We start from the raw sequence: 18,995 nt of genomic DNA on the forward strand, positions 1-18,995 counted from the left end.
GTCTGCAGTGCTGGCCTCCCTTATGGGCATGAGTTCGAGGGTTCTCAGTCCTGTTAGAATAGCTACTATTATAAAGACAGAAAACAGTAAATGCTAGCGGGTTGAAGAGAAAGGAGAACTCTTATATACTGGTGGGAATGTAAACTGGTACAGCTACTGTGGAAAACAGCATGGAGGTTTCTTTGAAAGCTAGAAACAGAACGGCTGTGTGATCCAGCAATCCCACTGCTGGGTTTATACCCCAACGATATGAACTCATTGTGTCAAAGAGACACTTGCTCTACCATGTTTATTGTAGCTTTGTTCACGATTATCGAGATATGGAATCAACCAAGGTGTCCATCATCAGATGAATGGATAAAGAAAATGTGGTCAATATACATAATGGAATACTATTCAGTCACAAAAAGAATGAACTCAGCAAACTGGATAGAACTGGAGGACATCATGTTAAGTGAAATAACTTAGACACGGAAATAAAAATACCACGTGGTCTCCCTCACGTGTGGAAGCTCCCTCAGTCTGAACCCGGTGATTAGTAGAAGCGGGAGGGGTGGGAGGATGGGGGAGTCAGGATAACAGGGAGCAAATCAGAGTCAGGGTGAAGGCGTAAATTCCTAGTGCTACACAGCATGGTGTGCAAACTATAATTCACCATAAGCTTATATATATTGTTAAGCAAATGGAAGGGAAGCTCCAAGCCTCCAGTGATAAAGCAAAATGCTAGCTAATTACCTTGTTTTGAGAAGCACACATTGTATATATGTGTTGAGATGTCACAGCGAAGTCCATAAATACATAAAATTAAGCTTAATAATTTTTTTAAAGATTTCTTTTTTCTTTTTTCTTTTTCTTTCTTTTCTTTTCTTTCTTTTCTTTTCTTTTTTTTTTTTTTGACAGGCAGAGTGAACAGTGAGAGAGAGAGACAGAGAGAAAGGTCTTCCTTTACCGTTGGTTCACCCTCCAATGGCCGCCACGGCCGGTGCACCGCGCTGATCCGAAGGCGGGAGCCAGGTACTTATCCTGGTCTCCCATGGGGTGCAGGGACCAAGCACTTGGGCCATCCTCCACTGCCTTCCCTGGCCACAGACAGCTGGCCTGGAAGAGGGGCAACTGGGACAGAATCCGGCGCCCCAACTGGCAGAACCCAGTGTGCCGGCGCCGCTAGGTGGAGGATTAGCCTAGTGAGCCGCGGCGCCGGCTAATAATTTTTTTTAAAATATGAATCACTTAATATAGTGTCCAACACATAGAAATGATCGGTGATGGCTATGCATGTGCTTTCTATGCCTATTGTCTCATTGAATCTTTTTTTTTTTAATTTTATAATGGTTTTATTTTTTTTTTTAACTTTTATTTAATGAATATACGTTTCCAAAGTACGAATAATGGATTACTATGGCTTCCCCCCCATACCGTCCCTCCCACCCGTCTCATTGAATCTTCGCAACAACTCTGTATCCTTCTTTTCAGATGAGGAACCTGAAAGGAATAGAAATGAAGTATTTTCTCTCTGAGCATTTAACCAGCAAATGGCAAAGACTAGAACAGAGCCCATGTCCTTTGACTAGACTGTTTCATTTCTAGATGTCTGTTGTAGGATAACTTAGTCATGGTTTTCCAGATAGCAAATCCCAAGGTGAAATCTAGGCACCGCTTGATTTTAAATGTAACTGTTTCCTTAATCCTCAAGACTGCCTTATGAAAAATTCAATGACAGGGGCCAGCAATATGGCATAGTGGGTAAAGCCACTGCCTGCAGCGCCAGCATCCCATATGGGCACCGATTCACGTCCCGACTGCTCCACTTCTGATTCAGCTCCCTGCTAATGTACCTGGGAAAGCAGTGGAGAATGGTCCACGTCCTTGGGCCCCTGCCACCCACACGGGAGACCTGGAAGAAGCTCCTGGCTCCTGGCTTCAGCCTGGCCCAGCCCTGGCTGTTGCAGGCATTTGGGGGAGTGAACCAGCAGATGGTAAGAGTCTCTTTCTCTGTTTCTCTCTGTCTCTGTCTCTCTATCACTCTCTCTCTCTCCCTCTCTCTCTGTAACTCTTTCAAAGACATAAAATAAATCTTAAAATAAATCCAATGACACACTGCATCTCAGTACAGCCTGCACTGGGGGAAGAAGAGAAAAATCTGTACCCAACAGCTTCTGTCTCCCATTGAGGAAAATTTTGTCCTACATATGGGCAGCAAGTGGGTCTCACAGTATCATGTTCCAGCCCCATAAGAAAGCTCAGGGTGGAAGATGAGATGTATGTATTATGAGTCCAAACCATGGCTTTGTCAGGTTGTTCCTGAGCAAAACTGATTGGAACCCATACAGAGCTGGTGCTAGAGAAACCTCAGAAGTAGAAACAGTGTCCATGGGCCCCAGGGAGAGGTGAGGCCATGAGGATATGGGGAGTGCATCAGAAATGTTCAACAAATATGGCAACTGATACTCCCTGAATAAATCTTTTATAGCTCTTAGCTTGCAGCCAGGTCAAGCAGCATATTGCCTAGAGTGATTGTCTAGTTTATGCTTGCCCTTTCAGGTTAAAAGCAACTGATGACTAAGGCACCATGTAGCTGGGGTTGCCAGCCAAGAGAGAGCATGCCCAGTTCAACTTGAAGTTCAGGAAAATGGTGTATAAATAGTGTCTGCAATATTTCATAGGCGTCATGTTAAACTTGAATTTCAGGTAAACAATGAATAATTATCTTAGAATAAATATGTTCCGAATTCTGCATGGGACTCATTTATATTTATAAGGTTGTTCATTGGTTATCCAAAATTCAAACTGAGGGGCCGGCACTGTGGCGTAGTGGGTAAAGCCACCACCTGCAGTGCCGGCATCCCATATGGGCGCTGGTTTGAGATCTGGCTGCTCCACTTCTGATCCTGCTCTCTGCTATGTCCTGGGATAGCAGTAGAAGATGGCCCAAGTCCTTGGGCCCCTGCACCCACACGGGAAGACCTGGATAAAGCTCCTGGCTCCTGGCTTCGGATTGGTGTGGCACTGGCCGTTGCAGCCAACTGGGAAGTGAAGCAGTGGATGGAAGATCTCTCTCTCTCTCTGCCTCTCCTTCTCTCTGTGTGTAACTCTGACTTTCAAATAAATAAGTAAATATTTTTAAAAAATTCAAATTGAACTGAGTGTCCTTTGCTTTTTCGCCTCAATCTGGCAACTGTAATGTTGAAGTTTAAATCCTAGCTAGGAAATCAGGACTGAGTCCACACCACACAAAAGGAAGCGAACATATCATCAATATGCCTGAAGGTGGTAATAAACATTTTCAACTTAAAAATCTTCCCCATGAATCTGCAGTATAAGTGCTGACATTTCTACCATTGGAATCATTTATTTGCGTTATGAGGTTTGTCTACAGAGGTTTTCATTGAAATGCAAATAAAGGGACTTCGAAGGGTTCTTCTGATCTCCTATTGAGTCAGAATGGCTTAGTTACTATCCTCCAGCTGTCCTCCCTGGCACACATGGGCTTTTTGGGTGCCAGCAGAGGATGAGGCACTGGGGAGCTGTGTGCTGGGCCTGTACCACTCCACATTTCATCGGCCAGAACAAGTTAGGTGGCCTCACCCAGGAAGGCTAAATATTGCACTCTTCCTGCATATTTTTGATCAGGGAGAATACTAGTAACAATACTAACAAGGTTTTACATCCTACAGCTCCCTAATTTGTAATATCTCATTTGAGCATTGTAAAATCCTAGTCCCATTTTACAGGTTGAAAGTCTGAAACTGGAAGAACAGGTGACTTGCCCAAGGTCACAAAGCTGGTGAGAAACATGACAGAGGCTGAATATGTACTTTGTGACTCGGTAGGTTCTAACCCTTTCTATATTGGTGAAGCTCCAATGTAGTCCAGTGACAGAGCCTCTAAGTGTTAGGGGTTCCTTGTGGAACATCTGCTTAATTCATAAGACTACATTGTACGTATATAATATAAAAACTAGCACATTGTGACAAAAGATGTCTGCTAAAATAACAATGCATGTGTAGGTTTTCCCATCAAAATCCATATAGTAACTAATAAGAAATTTAGGGGCCAGCACTATGGTGTAGAGGACGAATCCGTCATCTGCAGTGTCAGCATCCCATATGGGCGCCAGTTCGAGTCCCAGCTGCTCCACTTCCTATCCAGCTTTCTGCTTTGGCCTGGGAAAGCAATGGAAGACAGAAAAGTCCTTGGGCCCTGCTCCTGTGTCAGAGACCTGGAAGAAGCTCCTGGCTTCAGATTGGCAAGGCTCCAGCCATTGCGGCCAACTGGGGAGTGAACCAGCCGATGGAAGACCTCTCTCTCTCTCTCTCTGCCTCTCTGTAATTTTGCCTTTCAAATAAATGACTAGATCTTAAAAAGAAACAAAATTATTACAACCTAAAAACCAGATCTTCATTTAACCCTCATTTTATAGGCAATGAAAGGGAATACAGAAGTTAAGTAGCTGGTCCAGTGTCAGATGGCAAGTGGGGACGTGAGGCTCCACTCCAGGCCCTCTGACTGCACAGTCATATTCTTTAAGCATTCTGCTATCATTTTGTCACCAACAAGGAAAAACAAAAGTGTAAGAGAAATTCAGGGAGGAAACAGAAGAATTAGGAAATCAGGAAGAATGCAATAGGTTGATATGGTTCCATTGTCTTGGGAAAACCTCCATCCCCTAGCACAGTGTTCACTGTCCAGAAGGCACCTGCCTTGAGCATTTCTGCATTAGAGACTCACAGAGAAAGGCATCTGATGGAGTCTGGCTACAGAGAGAAACAGGAGTGTGCTGGCACCTGTGGCAACAGGGTCCCGTCGTCAAATGGACTCCACCACCAGTGTGGCCTAAGCCTCTTCCCCAGCTCTGAGAAGGAAGCAAACTCTGCAGATCTGATTCAGGATATAAGTATCAAAAGGCCAGAGGCCAAGTGACAGATACCATTTTGTTTAGCAAATGATGGATGGACTTTCATGGGTTACCCAAAAGTCACCTGCCTCCAACTTGCATCCCCCATCTTTTTATTTTATTGAGCACTGGCTATGTTGGAAGCCTATGCCCAGACGATTTCTGCATGCTGGAAGGCTGATGGAAACTGAATTGGACTCTGGTTGCAAGAAAGATCAAGTGACTTCCTACAGGTAATCAGCCTTAAGTTAAGAGAATCAAGATGCTTGATCCAAGGGCCGGTGCCCTGGCATAGCGGGGTAAAGCTGCTGCCTGCAGTGCCAGTATCCCACATGGGTACCGGTTCAAGTCCTGGCTGCTCCATTTCCAATCCAGCTCTCTGCTATGGCCTGGGAAAGCAGTAAAGGACGGCCCAAGTCTTAGGGCTCCTGCATTCACATGGGAGACCTGGAAGAAGCTCCTGGCTCCTGGCTTCGGATCAGCGCAGCTCTGGCAGTTGTAGCCATGTGGTGAGTGAACCAGCGGATGGAAGACCTCTCTCTGTCTCTACCTCTCTCTGTAACTCTGTCTTGCAAATAAAATGCATGTGTAGGTTTTAAAAATAAATAAATAAAATAAATTTTAAAGATTAAAATAAAATAAATAACACCCAGCAATATTTCTGCCAAGCGCATGGCGTTCCCCTGTGATGATTTCTCGGTCACGTTGCTTTCCCTGTCTTGCTGCATTTTCTGCCATGTTTTATTAGCTTGGTCAGTTTTAAAAATCCAAAATATGTGTATGGAGATGGCTTCCCCCTCATGTTGATTCACGGAGCTTTTAGTACTGCTTCCTCCTGAAGGAAGATCTTTCTGGAGGCCTTTCTTTTCCTCCCCTAGGCTGGCCCAGGACAGTGGAGCCACCAGCACACAGCACTACTGTTTGTGGCTGGCTGAAGACCGTGGTGATCGCATAGCCTCCTGGGAATTTCACATCCATGAAGCAGGGACTGGGGCTCTGCACAGGTGCTTCTCCATCTCTTTCCTCTTCTGGAGATGGGGAGAGGGGACCCTTTGCGAGGGGATTGTTCTCGCGGGGAAGTCATCACAGCCAGCAAGCCTCTAGTGGTGTTTAATACGCCTTAGAGAACGGCAGCTTTAACCAGGGAGGTCTCAGTTCCTCCTGGATGATTGAGAACATATTTTGGAATGAGAGAGGGAGACAAGGCAGGGGAGAGGGGAGAGAGAGAGAGAGCAAACTTCTCTCTGCCGTTGAGCACTCCAAAATACTTTCCTGTTACTGTAATTGAGACCTTTTGATTCCTGCAAGTGCATGTGATTTCATGAAAAGTGAGAGTTGTGGGTGATGGTATAAATAGATTAATGCTTTTTGCCATCTCTCTAAACAGTCCAAGCAGATGTATTTGCTAGGGTCCCCGCAGGAAACAGTGGCACTCAAATTGGATGATTGGGAGAGTTTAGTCAAGGGAATACATACATACAGGGCAGAGGGTAAGGTTGAAGGAAGCTTAAGAGGGGATCGTGAAACCCCCATATGCCAGCAACAACAGTGAGTGTAGCACACCCACTGTAACCTCTAGGCTTAAGAGGCAAGAGGAGGGAGAGATTATAGGAACTTGGAAAAAGTTCACTGGACAGGAATGGTGGCATTTGGTTGAGGAGGGCAGACACTGTCAAACCACAGCCTGGCAGGGAAGAAGCCACCCCTATACCTTCCCTCCTGACCTTTTTGCTGGTGACTTGCACAAACCCAACCAGAAACCCAAAAGTCAGTTGAGGCGCCCCCTGAGGTCAGTCTCTGGGGACACAGAGCAAAGTCCTGGAGAGTAGAGAATAGGTATGATTTTCATAAATGAAGACGATCCAGCATGGCACGGGCTGCCACCACTGATTACCACGTTTCAGAAATGGCTGACTCTGCCCTCATTAGGTTAAACACCGTGTGTACGCTGAGCTTAGCAATTACAGCTGGATCTAAGGTGGATGACATGATCAAAGTCATCCTCTTGTCCACACACATGGCAGACACATTCTATAAAATTTATGAATTCATCTTTTCAGAAGAACTATACTTTGTACACAAATTCCTGAGAGGAATAATTGCCACATGAAAATACTACAGTTTACTAAAGGCTATAATTAATTTGGGGCAATTTATAGACTTTGAAAGGCCTTGTTGAAAGGCCAAAGTTTCTGCCATTTTCTTGAAGGAAATTTGCCAAAGAGGCAAGAAGGGAATGGTGTTGTGGAGTAATAGTTGTCCACATAGCATGACTCAGCAGCTTCTGGAAAGTGCCTGCCCACTGGACTCTGAGATGGTACAACAGATAATTAGAAAGTCCCTTCTGTGGCTTAATGGGTTTGTTTTATTTTGCTAAAATGCAAATACTCTAAGAATTAGAACATCGTTCATTCAACTCTTCTTCCACCGACATTGTTGTTACTATTAGGAGTTTACTGGAGTGAAACATGAAGAAGTCAGTCCTTGTCCCCGCAGAGCTCACAGTCTGATGGAGATCGGGCAAAATTGTCAAGGGCTCCAGAACTGGTTGGCGTATGCAATGGTAGAGTATGTTCAAGATACTGTGCAGTATATCTAATATTTTCTTAGAGGAGAGGGGAACGGGAGGAAGACGGTGACAATAAAGAAAGACTATTTGTGAAGTGGGCATTTTGCATGGTGATTAACTCCTTGATTAAAGTGCCAGTGCCCATGGAATCCCTGCCCCTGGCTCCTGACTCTAACTCCTGCTAATGAGACCATAGGAAGCAGCAGCAATGGTTCAAGGAGTTGAATTCCTGCCACCCATGTGGGAGCCCAGGATTGGGCTCCTGGCTCCTGGCTTCAGCGTGGCTCAGCCCCAGCCATTGCAGGCATTTGAAGAGTGAAGTAGCAAATGGATGCTCTCTCTCTGTCTCCCTCCCTCCCTCTTTCTCTCTCAAAATAAATAAATAAATAAAACTTAAAAACATAAAGGCTATTCACAGCTGAAATAATATCTGAATTTAAGATAAATGCAGTGTACTAGGTGGATAAAGTACAGCGAGTACAGAAATTACACTTGGCAGGAAAATTGGGCTCTTCATCATCTGACCCAAGGCAATTGGAAGCTAGACGAGTATTCTGAAGTCAGATGACAAAGAGGCTAGAATGTGAAAGTGTATCAATTGCAAAGCCATGCTCAGCAACCTCTGAAATATTTTTTAGAATGACTCCATCCTGTCTCCTGTCACTGCCACTTCATCAGCTCACACCTTCTCGTCTTTGCTAAAACCACTGCAGATTCCTCCTAACTGGTTCATTTTCTAGTCTTGCTTCCTTTTTCCAGTCCTGTGCATTACTTGAAAGACGGTTTTCCTAATTCTTCTGTAAGTCAAATCTTGTAGGACCTTTCCTCATTCAATCATTCATTGATCCCTTTTGTTGCAAAATTTCGAAATCCATCCAAAATTATTCCATAATATGCATTTTCCATGAATTTTTTGAAGACCCCTCATAAGCATTGAATTTAAAATTATTTTGCACCAAAATAATTTTATTATTTTATTCCATTTCCCACAAACTTTTAATTTATCTGAAAGACAAAGCAAATGAGAGAGAGAAAGAGGGAGGAAGAAGAGAGAGAGAGAGAGATTTTCTGTCTACTGATTCAATCCCCAAATGACCATAACATCCAGGGCTAGGCCAGGCTGAAGCCAGGAGCCAGGAAGTCCATTTGGGTCTCTCAGTGTCCCACTGTGAATGTCCAGGGCTCAAGTATTAAACCCTCACCTGCTGAGTCCCAGAGTGTTCATTAGTGGGAAGCTGGAGCCCAGTCAACTAGACTTGATGCCAAGTACTCCGATGTGGGATGCAGCAGCTCAGCAGTGGCTTAATCTGCTGTGTTAAAATCCCACCCCTGTTTTCTGCAGACTTTCTGAGTATCACCTTTTGGGCATAAGCAAAGAAGAGGTTTGTTGTTGGCTAATCCTTTGGAAAGTACCTACATTTGAGAGCCCTTATCAAAGTCTGTTTTCTGAAAAGGATTGAGGGACATAGTGTCACATTCCCTTGAAGAGTAGTTTATAGCCTTGTTCTCTGTACTCCTGAGCCCATTGCAATCAGCGCTACTCTAACTCAGAGTTCATAGACAGGAGCTAGAAATTTAAGGGAACAGTGGTCTGCAATTTTAAAACACTGTAGAGAAAGGTGGTGTTGATTGGGGGTACAGTTGGCTGCAAGTAGCAGAATAAAAGACTTAGGCATTATAAATGACTCAATAAGAAGTCTGAGGTAGGTGGTCTCTCGGTGAGTTCCATGACCCAGAAATGTCTGGATGGCTTTCCATCCCTGGGCTCTGTCGCCTTCAATGTGTCAAAAATTCCTCCTTCAGGGGCACAGACTGGACACCCCAGGCAAAGGGTTTGCATCTGAGAGCACTCCATGCAGAAACCCGGGGCACTTGAAACAAAATGCCTTGCTCCTTGTGCACTTCACTCTTTCTCAAGGAGACAAACCTCCTTCAACTCCCCCTTCCTTATGTGGTCTTGACCAAGGCTCATTCCCATTTCTAGATCCATGGCTGGACATGAAAGTGGTGGCCAAGACTGGCTTAGATCAATCCTGAGTCATCCCCAAGGGCTGGGCAAACCAAATGGGCATTCGGTTAGCAAGGATGTGAAAACAGCCATCTTCTGGGTCTCTCTCCTGGAGAAGTCTGGGAAGTACAGGACGGAGGCGCGTCCATTTGATTTGGCCATTGGGGGTGTATTGGTGGCCTCCAGCAGAAAGGTTTCTCTCAGTAGGGGCTGAGTTATGAAGTGGCACTGAAACCAGATGTCAATGGCTTCGTGGAAGCAGGGGGTAGCTGCCTCTTCGGCTGAACGTGAATATGTTTCTCAATGCTTCTCTGAAAGCAGACTTTGCTGAGTGGAGAGATGGCACCGAAAATCTCGGGGCTCAAGGAGAGAGAAATCAAGCAAGAAGTAGAGACAAGGAAGACAACTGCCCGATCCATCGGCTGAAAGACACTCTCTCATTGCAAGGATGACTGCCTCAACGTTCCTCTAAATTTGAATTTCTCCTCCTTGCTAGGCTTAGCCACAGGCTGCAATTTTTAGAAATCTGAGTCAGCAACAAGAAGGAGAGGTTGCTTTAGACTCCAAATAGAGCCTTACTATTCCTCGGTTGTGTACAGTCGGGCGGGGAATGGGTTGGAAAGATTTCTACAAAGCACTTACATTAAATGAGCTTGGGAGAGATTCAATTCTGAACTCCTTCCAGCGTGCCGGAGAGATTGTGTATTTCGTTTAAAAAATAAGGATAAGGCAGAAGGTGTGCGATACACATCACTGAGTAACAGCGTGGGTTTTCCTGTGAAAGCCATGCTCTGCAGCTTCGCCTCTGGTGCTTCCGTGTGGGCCTCTGTCAGCCTCAAAGTGCACCATGCCCCTGCCGGTGGGCGCCGAGTTGAATGGAGACAGTGGCCTTTCCACAGCAGTGTGCTCCCGATGGACATAATCAGCTAATCGCTGGCCACGATGAGTTGTCTCCCAGGTAGCTCCGGTCAGCAGAGCCTTAGCTTATGAACTTAAGAAAATACAAAGTGGTAGGAGAAAGGTTGTGGCTCGTAGATAAGTTTAGTGGTCAGCGTAAGCAGGAAACAATGGGTGGCCTCCTTTCCTGGTTGCACTAGTACCGTCTCCAAGCATGCATTTTAGGGAGAGTCGTGACCCAGAGACGTTAAATACAGGGTGATTCAGTCTGACTCTATCTGGCTGGCGCCTATTTTTTGAGCTGCTTTTACCCAATTTGGAACAGACTTTGCTTTGAGCTTTTCCAATTTAGAAGCATAGGGAATCAGAGATGAAGGACTTAAGCAATGATTTGATTAAGATGGGAAAGTAAAGATCTAGTAATCACTGTTGTGTTTAGAATCAGATCAGAAGCTGCAGCCTTTGCCCCACTAGACCTGGGGTCTCACTCTCACCATCTCATTACATTAAGTGAAAACTTGAGACAATCTTAGAATTCAGATTGATCTCATGCTCTTTTTCATTTTCAGGCACTTAAAATAGCTTAAAGCCCATATGTTAACCCTGCAGCTCTCATTTGAGGCTGTGACAAGCAGCCAGCCCAGAAATGCTTTAGAGAAATGGACTTCAAAAAGTTCATGGACAATAGACTTAAAAGGTAAACTTATTTTTGGTGAAAAAAAACACCTTTGCGCCAGCACCGCGGCTCAATAGGCTAATCCTCCGCCTCGCGGCGCCGGCACACAGGGTTCTAGTCCCGGTCGGGGCGCCGGATTCTGTCCTGGTTGCCCCTCTTCCAGGCCAGCTCTCTGCTGTGGCCAGGGAGTGCAGTGGAGGATGGCCCAAGTGCTTGGGCCCTGCACCCCATGGGAGACCAGGAGAAGCACCTGGCTCCTGCCATCGGATCAGTGCGGTGCGCCAGCCGCAGCGTGTCGGCCATTGGAGGGTGAACCAACAGCAAAGGAAGACCTTTCTCTCTGTCTCTCTCTCTCACTGTCCATTCTGTCAAAAAAAACAAAAAACAAAAAACAAAAAAAAAACTTTGCAATCCATACATATGAGGAGTCATTAAACAGTTTGTGAACAGGAGCAGGCACTTAGCCTAGCAATGGATACCTGGGTTCAATTCCTGGCTCCTGCTCCTGACTCCAGTTTCCTGCTAATGCAGACCTAGGAGGCAGTGATGGTGGCTCTGATGATAAGGTGCCTGCCACCCACATGGGAGACCTGGATTGAGTTCCTGGCTCCTGGCTTTGGCCCTGCCTTGTCTTGGCCATTGCAGGGACTTGGGGGAGTGAACCAGCAAATAGGAGCTCCCTCTCTATTTATCTCTTTCTGTATCTCGGTGCCTCTCAAATAAGTAAAAATTAATTAAACATTTTTTAAGTTCATGAAAATGCCTATTATGAAAAATTTGTGTACGAGTTTCATTTTTTCACAGCAAAATAAGCATCTTTTTAAAAAATGGCGATTCATTATTTATTTTCATTTCATTTGAAATGCAGAGACAGAGACAGGAATCTTCCATCTACTGTTCACTCCCAAATGCCTACAACAGCTGGAGCTGTGCCAGGCCAAAGCCAGGACCCCCAGAACCCAATTCGGATCCCCATGTGGGTGGCAGGACCCAACTACTTGAGCCATCATACTGTCTCCCAGGGCGAGCATTATCAGGAAGCTGGAATTGGAAGTGGTACCGAGACTCTAACACAGGCACTCCGATGTGGAATAAGAATGTCCCAAGGAGCACCTCAACTGCTGTGCCAAGCACTTGCCTCCAAATAAACTTGTCTTTTAATTCCGTCTTGTCGCAAACTTTTGGAAATGACCTCATTTGAGTGGAATTGCTGAAGGAAGGTTCAACTGTGATTTGCTTTATTTATCCAGCCCCTTGGATTTCTTTTTTTGTAGGATTTTATGTATTTGTTTATTTGGAAGGCAGAGTGACAGAGAGAGAGGTCTTCCATCTGCTGGGTCTCCCACTTGGGTGGCAGGGGCCCAAGGAATTGGGCCATTTTCTGCTGCCTTCCCAGGAGCATTAACAGGAAGCTGGATCAGAACAGCTGAGACTTGTACCGGCGCTCTTACATGGGACTCCCACATCACAAGCAGCGGCTTAACCAGCTGCGCCACAACACTGGCTCCTGAATTTCTTTTCTTTTAATTGGAGTTCCAGAATATTTTGTCTAGTTCTCAGACTATTTTGCAATAACAGGCCAAACTCTAGGCATTGTACTAGTCAGGGTTTCTGGCCACAAGGAATAGATATGAAATTGGCTAATTTAAGAAGAATATGGATGGCCGGCGCCGCGGCTCAATAGGTTAATCCTCCACCTAGCGGCGCCGGCACACCGGGTTCTAGTCTCGGTCAGGGCGACGGATTCTTTCCCGGTTGCCCCTCTTCCAGGCCAGCTCTCTGCTGTGGCCAGGGAGTGCAGTGGAGGATGGCACAGGTCCTTGGGCCCTGCACCCCATGGGAGACCAGGAGAAGCACCTGGCTCCTGCCTTCAGATCAGCGCGGTGCGCCGGCCACAGCGCGCCAGCCGTGGTGGCCATTGGAGGGTGAACCAAGGGCAAAAGGAAGACCTTTCTCTTTGTCTGTCTCTCTCACTGTCCACTCTGCCTGTCAAAAAAAAAAAAAAAAAGAATATGGAATTTAATATAAGACTATGGGATAATTCTCCAGGAAGGGGTAGAAATCAGGTTGAGATCCACAGTGAAATAGTGGGACTACGAGCCCACACTGTTGCTTCTGGGTGACAGACATTGCAGATGGCATTCCCAGCACTGCTGCTATTGGATGTGGGTGTCACCGATCTCTCTGCGGATACTGGAAATTGACTGTAGCTGCCATTCCTGCCACAATCCACTGCTAGAAAGGATTCAGTTCAGTCCCCTCTTTGTGTATCTAGTTTCCATTCGGAAGTCCGGAGCAAGGGCATCCGTTTGGCAGGATCTTGGTCACGGGCCAATGTTATAGCAGCAAAGGAGGCAGGAAAAGCAAGTTTGTCAGCTTCTACAGTGCAAGGCTGAATTCCCCCTCACAAGATGACTGTTTCAGATGCTGAGCAGTGAAAAAGAAGGACACTGTTCACTGTGGACACCTGTCTTTCACAGAGATTTCATTCCATTATTTTTTTGCTATTATTTTTTGTTTTAAGTAGGTGAGATACAGAAGTCAAAAGAGAAAAAAAAGATCTTCAGTAAGAAATTAATCTTCCTCTCTCCTGGCTCCCACTCACCCACTAACCTCCCTTGAGTGATAGATTGTTTGCTGTCACCAATATTCCCTCCCCCCCCCCCCCGCCCTGCTTTGTAGTGAGGTTGGGCCGTGGGGTGGGTGTTGGTCAATGAAATGTAAGACTGAGCAGCCATGGAGTTGTGACACAGCTGCCAGCATCCTGTGTGGGCACTGGTTTGAGTCTCGGCTGCTCCACTTCCAATCCAGTTCCCTGCAAATGGCCTGGGAAAACAGAAGATGGCCCAAGTCCCTGGGCCCCTGCACTCACGTGGGAGACCTGGAAGAAGCTCCTGGCTCCTGGCTTCCACCTGGCCCAGCCCGGGCCATTGAGGCCATTTGGGGGGGGTGAACCAGAGGAAGAGAGATCTCTCTCTGTCCCTCCATCTCTCTCTCTGTAACTCTGACTTTCAAATAAATAGATAAATCTTAAAAAGAAAGAAAGAAAGACTGAGTGGCCACATTATTTCTGGGCAGATTTGAAAGTCAGTTTGTGTTTTGCCACATTTTCTTTCCTTCTACCACGTTGAGTGGCAATGTTTTAAATAGTGCTACCCTGGGTTCCAGCGTATTCTAGACATTCTATATTTGTCCCTTCAGAGGCCACCGTTTTCACAGTGCCCTGTGCCCTGGGAAGCTGTGTTTTATGGACTACACAAGGGTATGTCAGAAAGTTTATAGTCAATGGAATTAAAAGATATAGATATAGGAGCCAGTGCTATGGCGTAGTGGGCTAAGCTTTGGCCTGCAATGCCGGCATCACATATGGGCACCAATTTGAGTCCCGGCTGCTCCACTTCTGATCCAGATCTCCAACATGGCCTGGGAAAGCAGTAGAAGATGGCCCGAGTGCTTGGGCCCTATGCACCAGCATGGGAGACCTAAAAGAAGCTCCAGGCTCCTGGCTTTGGACTGGCTCAGCTTTGGCCATTGCGGCCATTTGGGGGAATGAACCAGTGGATGTAAGACCTCTTTCTCTGTCTCTCCCTCTTTCTGTCTGTAACTCCATCTCTCAAGTAAATAACTAAAATCTTTTTTTTTTATTTTTTATTTTATTTTTTATTTTTTTTTTATTTTTGACAGGCAGAGTGGACAGTGAGAGAGAGACAGAGAGAGAAAGGTCTTCCTTTTGCCGTTGGTTCACCCTCCAATGGCCGCCGCTGCAGCCGGCGCACCGCGCTGATCCGATGGCAGGAGCCAGGAGCCAGGTGCTTTTTCCTGGTCTCCCATGGGGTGCAGGGCCCAAGCACCTGGGCCATCCTCCACTGCACTCCCTGGCCATAGCAGAGAGCTGGCCTGGAAGAGGGGCAACCGGGACAGAATCCGGCGCCCCGACCGGGACTAGAACCCGGTGTGCCGGCGCCGCAAGGTTTTTTTTTAAGATATAGGTATAGATATATTCACCCAGGGGTACTGTGCCATCTTTGTTGAGTTCTCACATACCCACCATTGCCTTTGCAGATAGTCCCTTTATTAAGCTCTCCTTAACGCCTTATTTGTGCATGTCATGTTTCATACCAAGACTCTAATACACAGAGCCAAGGACAATCAATGATCACACACCAAAGACCCTTCCTCCAACCAGCAGCGGTGGCAGGGCGTGGACACTGAGATTTCCAAGCCGTTCATTTGCTGGCACAGTGCAACTTTGCCCATTCTAATGTGCAGTATGTCCAGTTTCTTATAATGCAGTTATCTTTTAACCAGGAATTGATGTCCCCATCAGAATGGGGCTTAATAAAAATGCCCATGCTCCGTATGTATTCCTGGAGAACCTAATGCAGCAAGTCTTGGGTGGAGACCAGGCTTTGGGTTTTCACACAGCTCCAAATCATTGCTTCTGAGGACGCTCAGGAGTAAGGGTGTTTCTCATATCGGTGGTGTGTTTGCAGATATGCTCCATGACTTGTTGAATTTGGGGGTGAGTCAGGGTTGTCCCAAGACACAGAACGAACAGGATGCGTATTCAGATGCTTCTCCATTTACAGTAGACTTACGTCCCATGTACCCTTAGTAAGTTGAAAATATCCTAAGCTGAACATTTTTTAAAAGATTTATTTTATTTATCTGAAAGAGTTGCACACAAAGAGAAGGAGAGGCAGAAAGGGAGAGACAGGTCTTCCATCCGCTGGTTCCCTCCCCAGTTGACCACAATGGCAGGAGCTGGTCCGATCTGAAGCCAGGAGGCAGGAGCTTCTTCCAGGTCTCCCACATGGCTGTAAGGGCTCAAGTACTTGGACCATCTTCCACTGCTTTCCCAGGCCATAGCAGAGAGCTGGATCGGAAGTAGAGCAGCCAGGACTCAGACCAGCGTCCATACAGAATGCCGGCACTGCAGGTGGCAGCTTTACCCACTATGCCACAGCGCCGATCCCTGAAAATTTCTTTAATGTACCTACCTGCCAAGCACTGTAGCTTAGCCACACGGCACACTGTAGAGGGTTGGTTATTGTGGGACTGACCGGAAGCTGTGCTCATTACCATGGCCCACTAGCTCAGGGAAAGATCACAATTCAAAATTCAATGTCTATGTTAGACTGAATGTATATCACTTTCATACCATTGCGAAGTCCAAAAACCATAAGCTGAATCACTGTAAATTGGAGGCTATCTATCTATCTATCTATCTAGAAAAGATGGCAGTGCAGCTCACCTCTAAGACGTGTGCACCAGGAGAGGGTTCCTGGAAGTCAGGCGGGGTCAGATCCACAAGTCTTAGGCCTGGAAACAGTCTCAGATTCAGCATAGCTGCAGGAATGTGTTGGTAAGGAACCCATCTCTCCTTCAACAAAGTGCAAGTGACTAATTCCTAATTAGCAAACAAGACTCATCCTTAAAGATCTTAACAAGAAAATGAGAAGGAAGTGTGTTGGCAGGTAAAGTCTACACATACTGTCTCACCTTTCAGCAATCAAAACTGTGGTGTGTTCCGTATATCTCATTTCCTGCTTGTTTGCAAACTGGAGAAGATGGACGTTTAAACTTGGGCTTAACACAAAAAGGGGCAGGGAGATGAGTCGTGTAGCTACTTTTTTAAAAGATTTATTTATTTGAAAGGCAAAGTGACAGGGGGGCGGGAGGAGGAGGACGACAGAGAGAAAGAAAGAGAGAGAGGGAAAGAGAAAAAAATCTTCCATCTGCTGGTTCACTCTCTAAATCGCCATAATGGCTGGGGCTGGGCCAGTCCAAAACCAGGAGCCTGGAACTCCATCCAGGTTTCCCCATGGGTGCAGGGGGCCCAAGCAGTTGGGCCATCTTCTGCTGTCTTCCCAGGAACATTAGCAGGGAGCAGCTGGATTAGGAGAGCAGTCGAGACCGGAACTGGTGCTCATGTGCTGGGTCAGCACTGCAGGTGGCAGCTTAACCTCCTGTGCCACAATGCTGGCACTCAGTCTTGTAGAATTTTTGGACAGAGGTCACCAGAGCTAACCTGTACTCACCTGGATCATGTTCTTGACCTCTGCCTCATATAGTTCAGTTATTTGCAACATTCATTTCTTAGGGGAAGTTTCACATATTGAGAACATTACTCTAGGGTGGTCTTTTTTTAAATGGATTTAATTCCATATTGCTGAAAAGATGGTAAACCCAAAATAGCAGTCTCGAAACTTTTGGGGTCAAATGCCATAGCTTCCTACAGTGCTCTGTGAGTGTTTCTCCTTTTGCTAATGCTCTTAACTCTTTCTTTACTTATTGCAGTGTGATTTGTTGTGTTGATTACCTAGTTCCAAGGATGTCAACAGCAAAAGCTTCTAGTGAAAGTGACCCTGGAAGTTTTTCTTTGTAAATTTTTTATAAAGATCTTTATTTATTTATTTGACAAGTAGAGTTACAGACAGTGAGAGAGAAAGAGACGGAGAGAAAGGTCTTCCTTCCATTGGTTTACTCCCTAATGGCCGCCACGGCTGGAGCTATGCCGATCCGAAGCCAGGAGCCAGGAGCTTCCTCCTGGTCTCCCATGCGGGTGCAGGCACCCAAGCACTTGGGCCATCCTCCACTGCCCTCCCGGGCCACAGCAGAGAGCTGGACTGGAAGAGGAGCAACCAGGACTAGAACCCAGCGCCCATATGGGATGCCAGCGCCGCAGGTGGAGGATTAACCTAGTGTGCCACTGTGCCAGCCCCTGTAAATTTTTTTAAAGATTTATTTATTTGAAAGAGTTGCACATAGAAAGAAGGAGAGAGAGAGAGAGAGAGAGAGAGAGAGAGAGAGAGAGATCTTCCATCCACTGTTTCCCCAATTGGCTGCAATGGCTGTAGCTGTGCCAATCCAAAGCCAGGAACCAGGAGCTTCTTTTGGGTCTCCCACGCAGGTGCAGGGGACCAAAGACTTGGGCCATATTCCACTGCTTTCCTAGGCAATGGAAGAGAGCTGGATTGGAAGAGGAGTAGCTGGAACCTGAACTGATACCCATTGGGCCCTGCAGGAGGCAGCTTTACCAGCTATGCCACAGGACCAGCCCTCTGTAATTTTTATCTATGAATTCGAGATGGCAGTTTGGAACAGAGCGTCTATAGAGAGAATATTCTCATCTCCTGGCTCAGTCCCAAGTGTTCAAAACAGCCAGGTGTAGAACCAGGGCCAAAGCTAAGAGCTGGGAACTCAGTCCAAGTCTCCAACATGGATGGCAAGAACCCAAGTACTTGAGCCATCACTGCTGCTTCCCGGGGTCTGCCCTGGCTGGAAGCTGCAATCAGGAGCCAGAATTGTGAATCAAACCCAACTGCTCTGATGTGGGACATAGACATCTTAAACCCCACGCTAAACGCCCACTCCTGTGCCTTGAATCTTCTCAGTGTCTCAAATTTTCTAAATGCACACACAAAAACTGAGAAGGTTTTTCATAATCACTCCCATTTTATACTCTCAAAAGTAAAAACACAAAACAATGATCACAAGAATTTAGTGCAAGAGAATATCGGCTGGGTGGAAATATTCCACAGTTATCCAATATTCTCTCATGCTTTCAGAAGGTAATTGGTTTTCAGAAGGTAATTGAAGGTAATTTGAGGGAAACTCCTAGAAGCACCAACACTCCAAGTCTGCTCTTAACATTCCCAAGGGTCTTCTGATGCTCTTTCTTCTCCTCAGTACCCATTCCTTCAGCAAAGATGATGTGGCCCAGGAGAGGAAAGGCTGGTGGGAAAGTCAGGAAGGCAGACAGCACGGTGGGAGCCAGATCTCATCAGTCTTGAGGCCTAGCACTGGACTCTCTCTGGTGCACTCTGTGAGACACAGTAGAGTAGGACTGGATCACCCTTAAGTCTGGCCAGCCCTGGGTCTATGCACTCCTCGATGCATACACGCCGGGGTGTTATCCTCTTCAAATGAGGACACGCCAGGGTTACGT

At 46.3% G+C, this 18,995-nt stretch overlaps 1 protein-coding gene and 1 long non-coding RNA gene across 2 annotated transcripts in view; both read right to left on the reverse strand.

The window, feature by feature from the left end:
- The window catches only part of LOC103351649 (uncharacterized), a 48,099-nt gene that overhangs the window by 9,330 nt on the left and 19,774 nt on the right, over positions 1–18,995 (reverse strand). The gene's annotated exons all lie outside the window — the stretch shown is intronic.
- LOC138847191 (small ribosomal subunit protein eS27-like) lies at positions 4,314–7,007 on the reverse strand. The gene has a single exon (XM_070065067.1). The coding sequence runs from the start codon at positions 5,870–5,872 to the stop codon at positions 5,714–5,716; it is 159 nt and encodes a 52-aa protein (XP_069921168.1). The 5' UTR covers positions 5,873–7,007; the 3' UTR covers positions 4,314–5,713.

Source organism: Oryctolagus cuniculus, chromosome 20 (genome assembly GCF_964237555.1).
Source record: "Oryctolagus cuniculus chromosome 20, mOryCun1.1, whole genome shotgun sequence".
NCBI classification, from domain to species: domain Eukaryota; kingdom Metazoa; phylum Chordata; class Mammalia; order Lagomorpha; family Leporidae; genus Oryctolagus; species Oryctolagus cuniculus.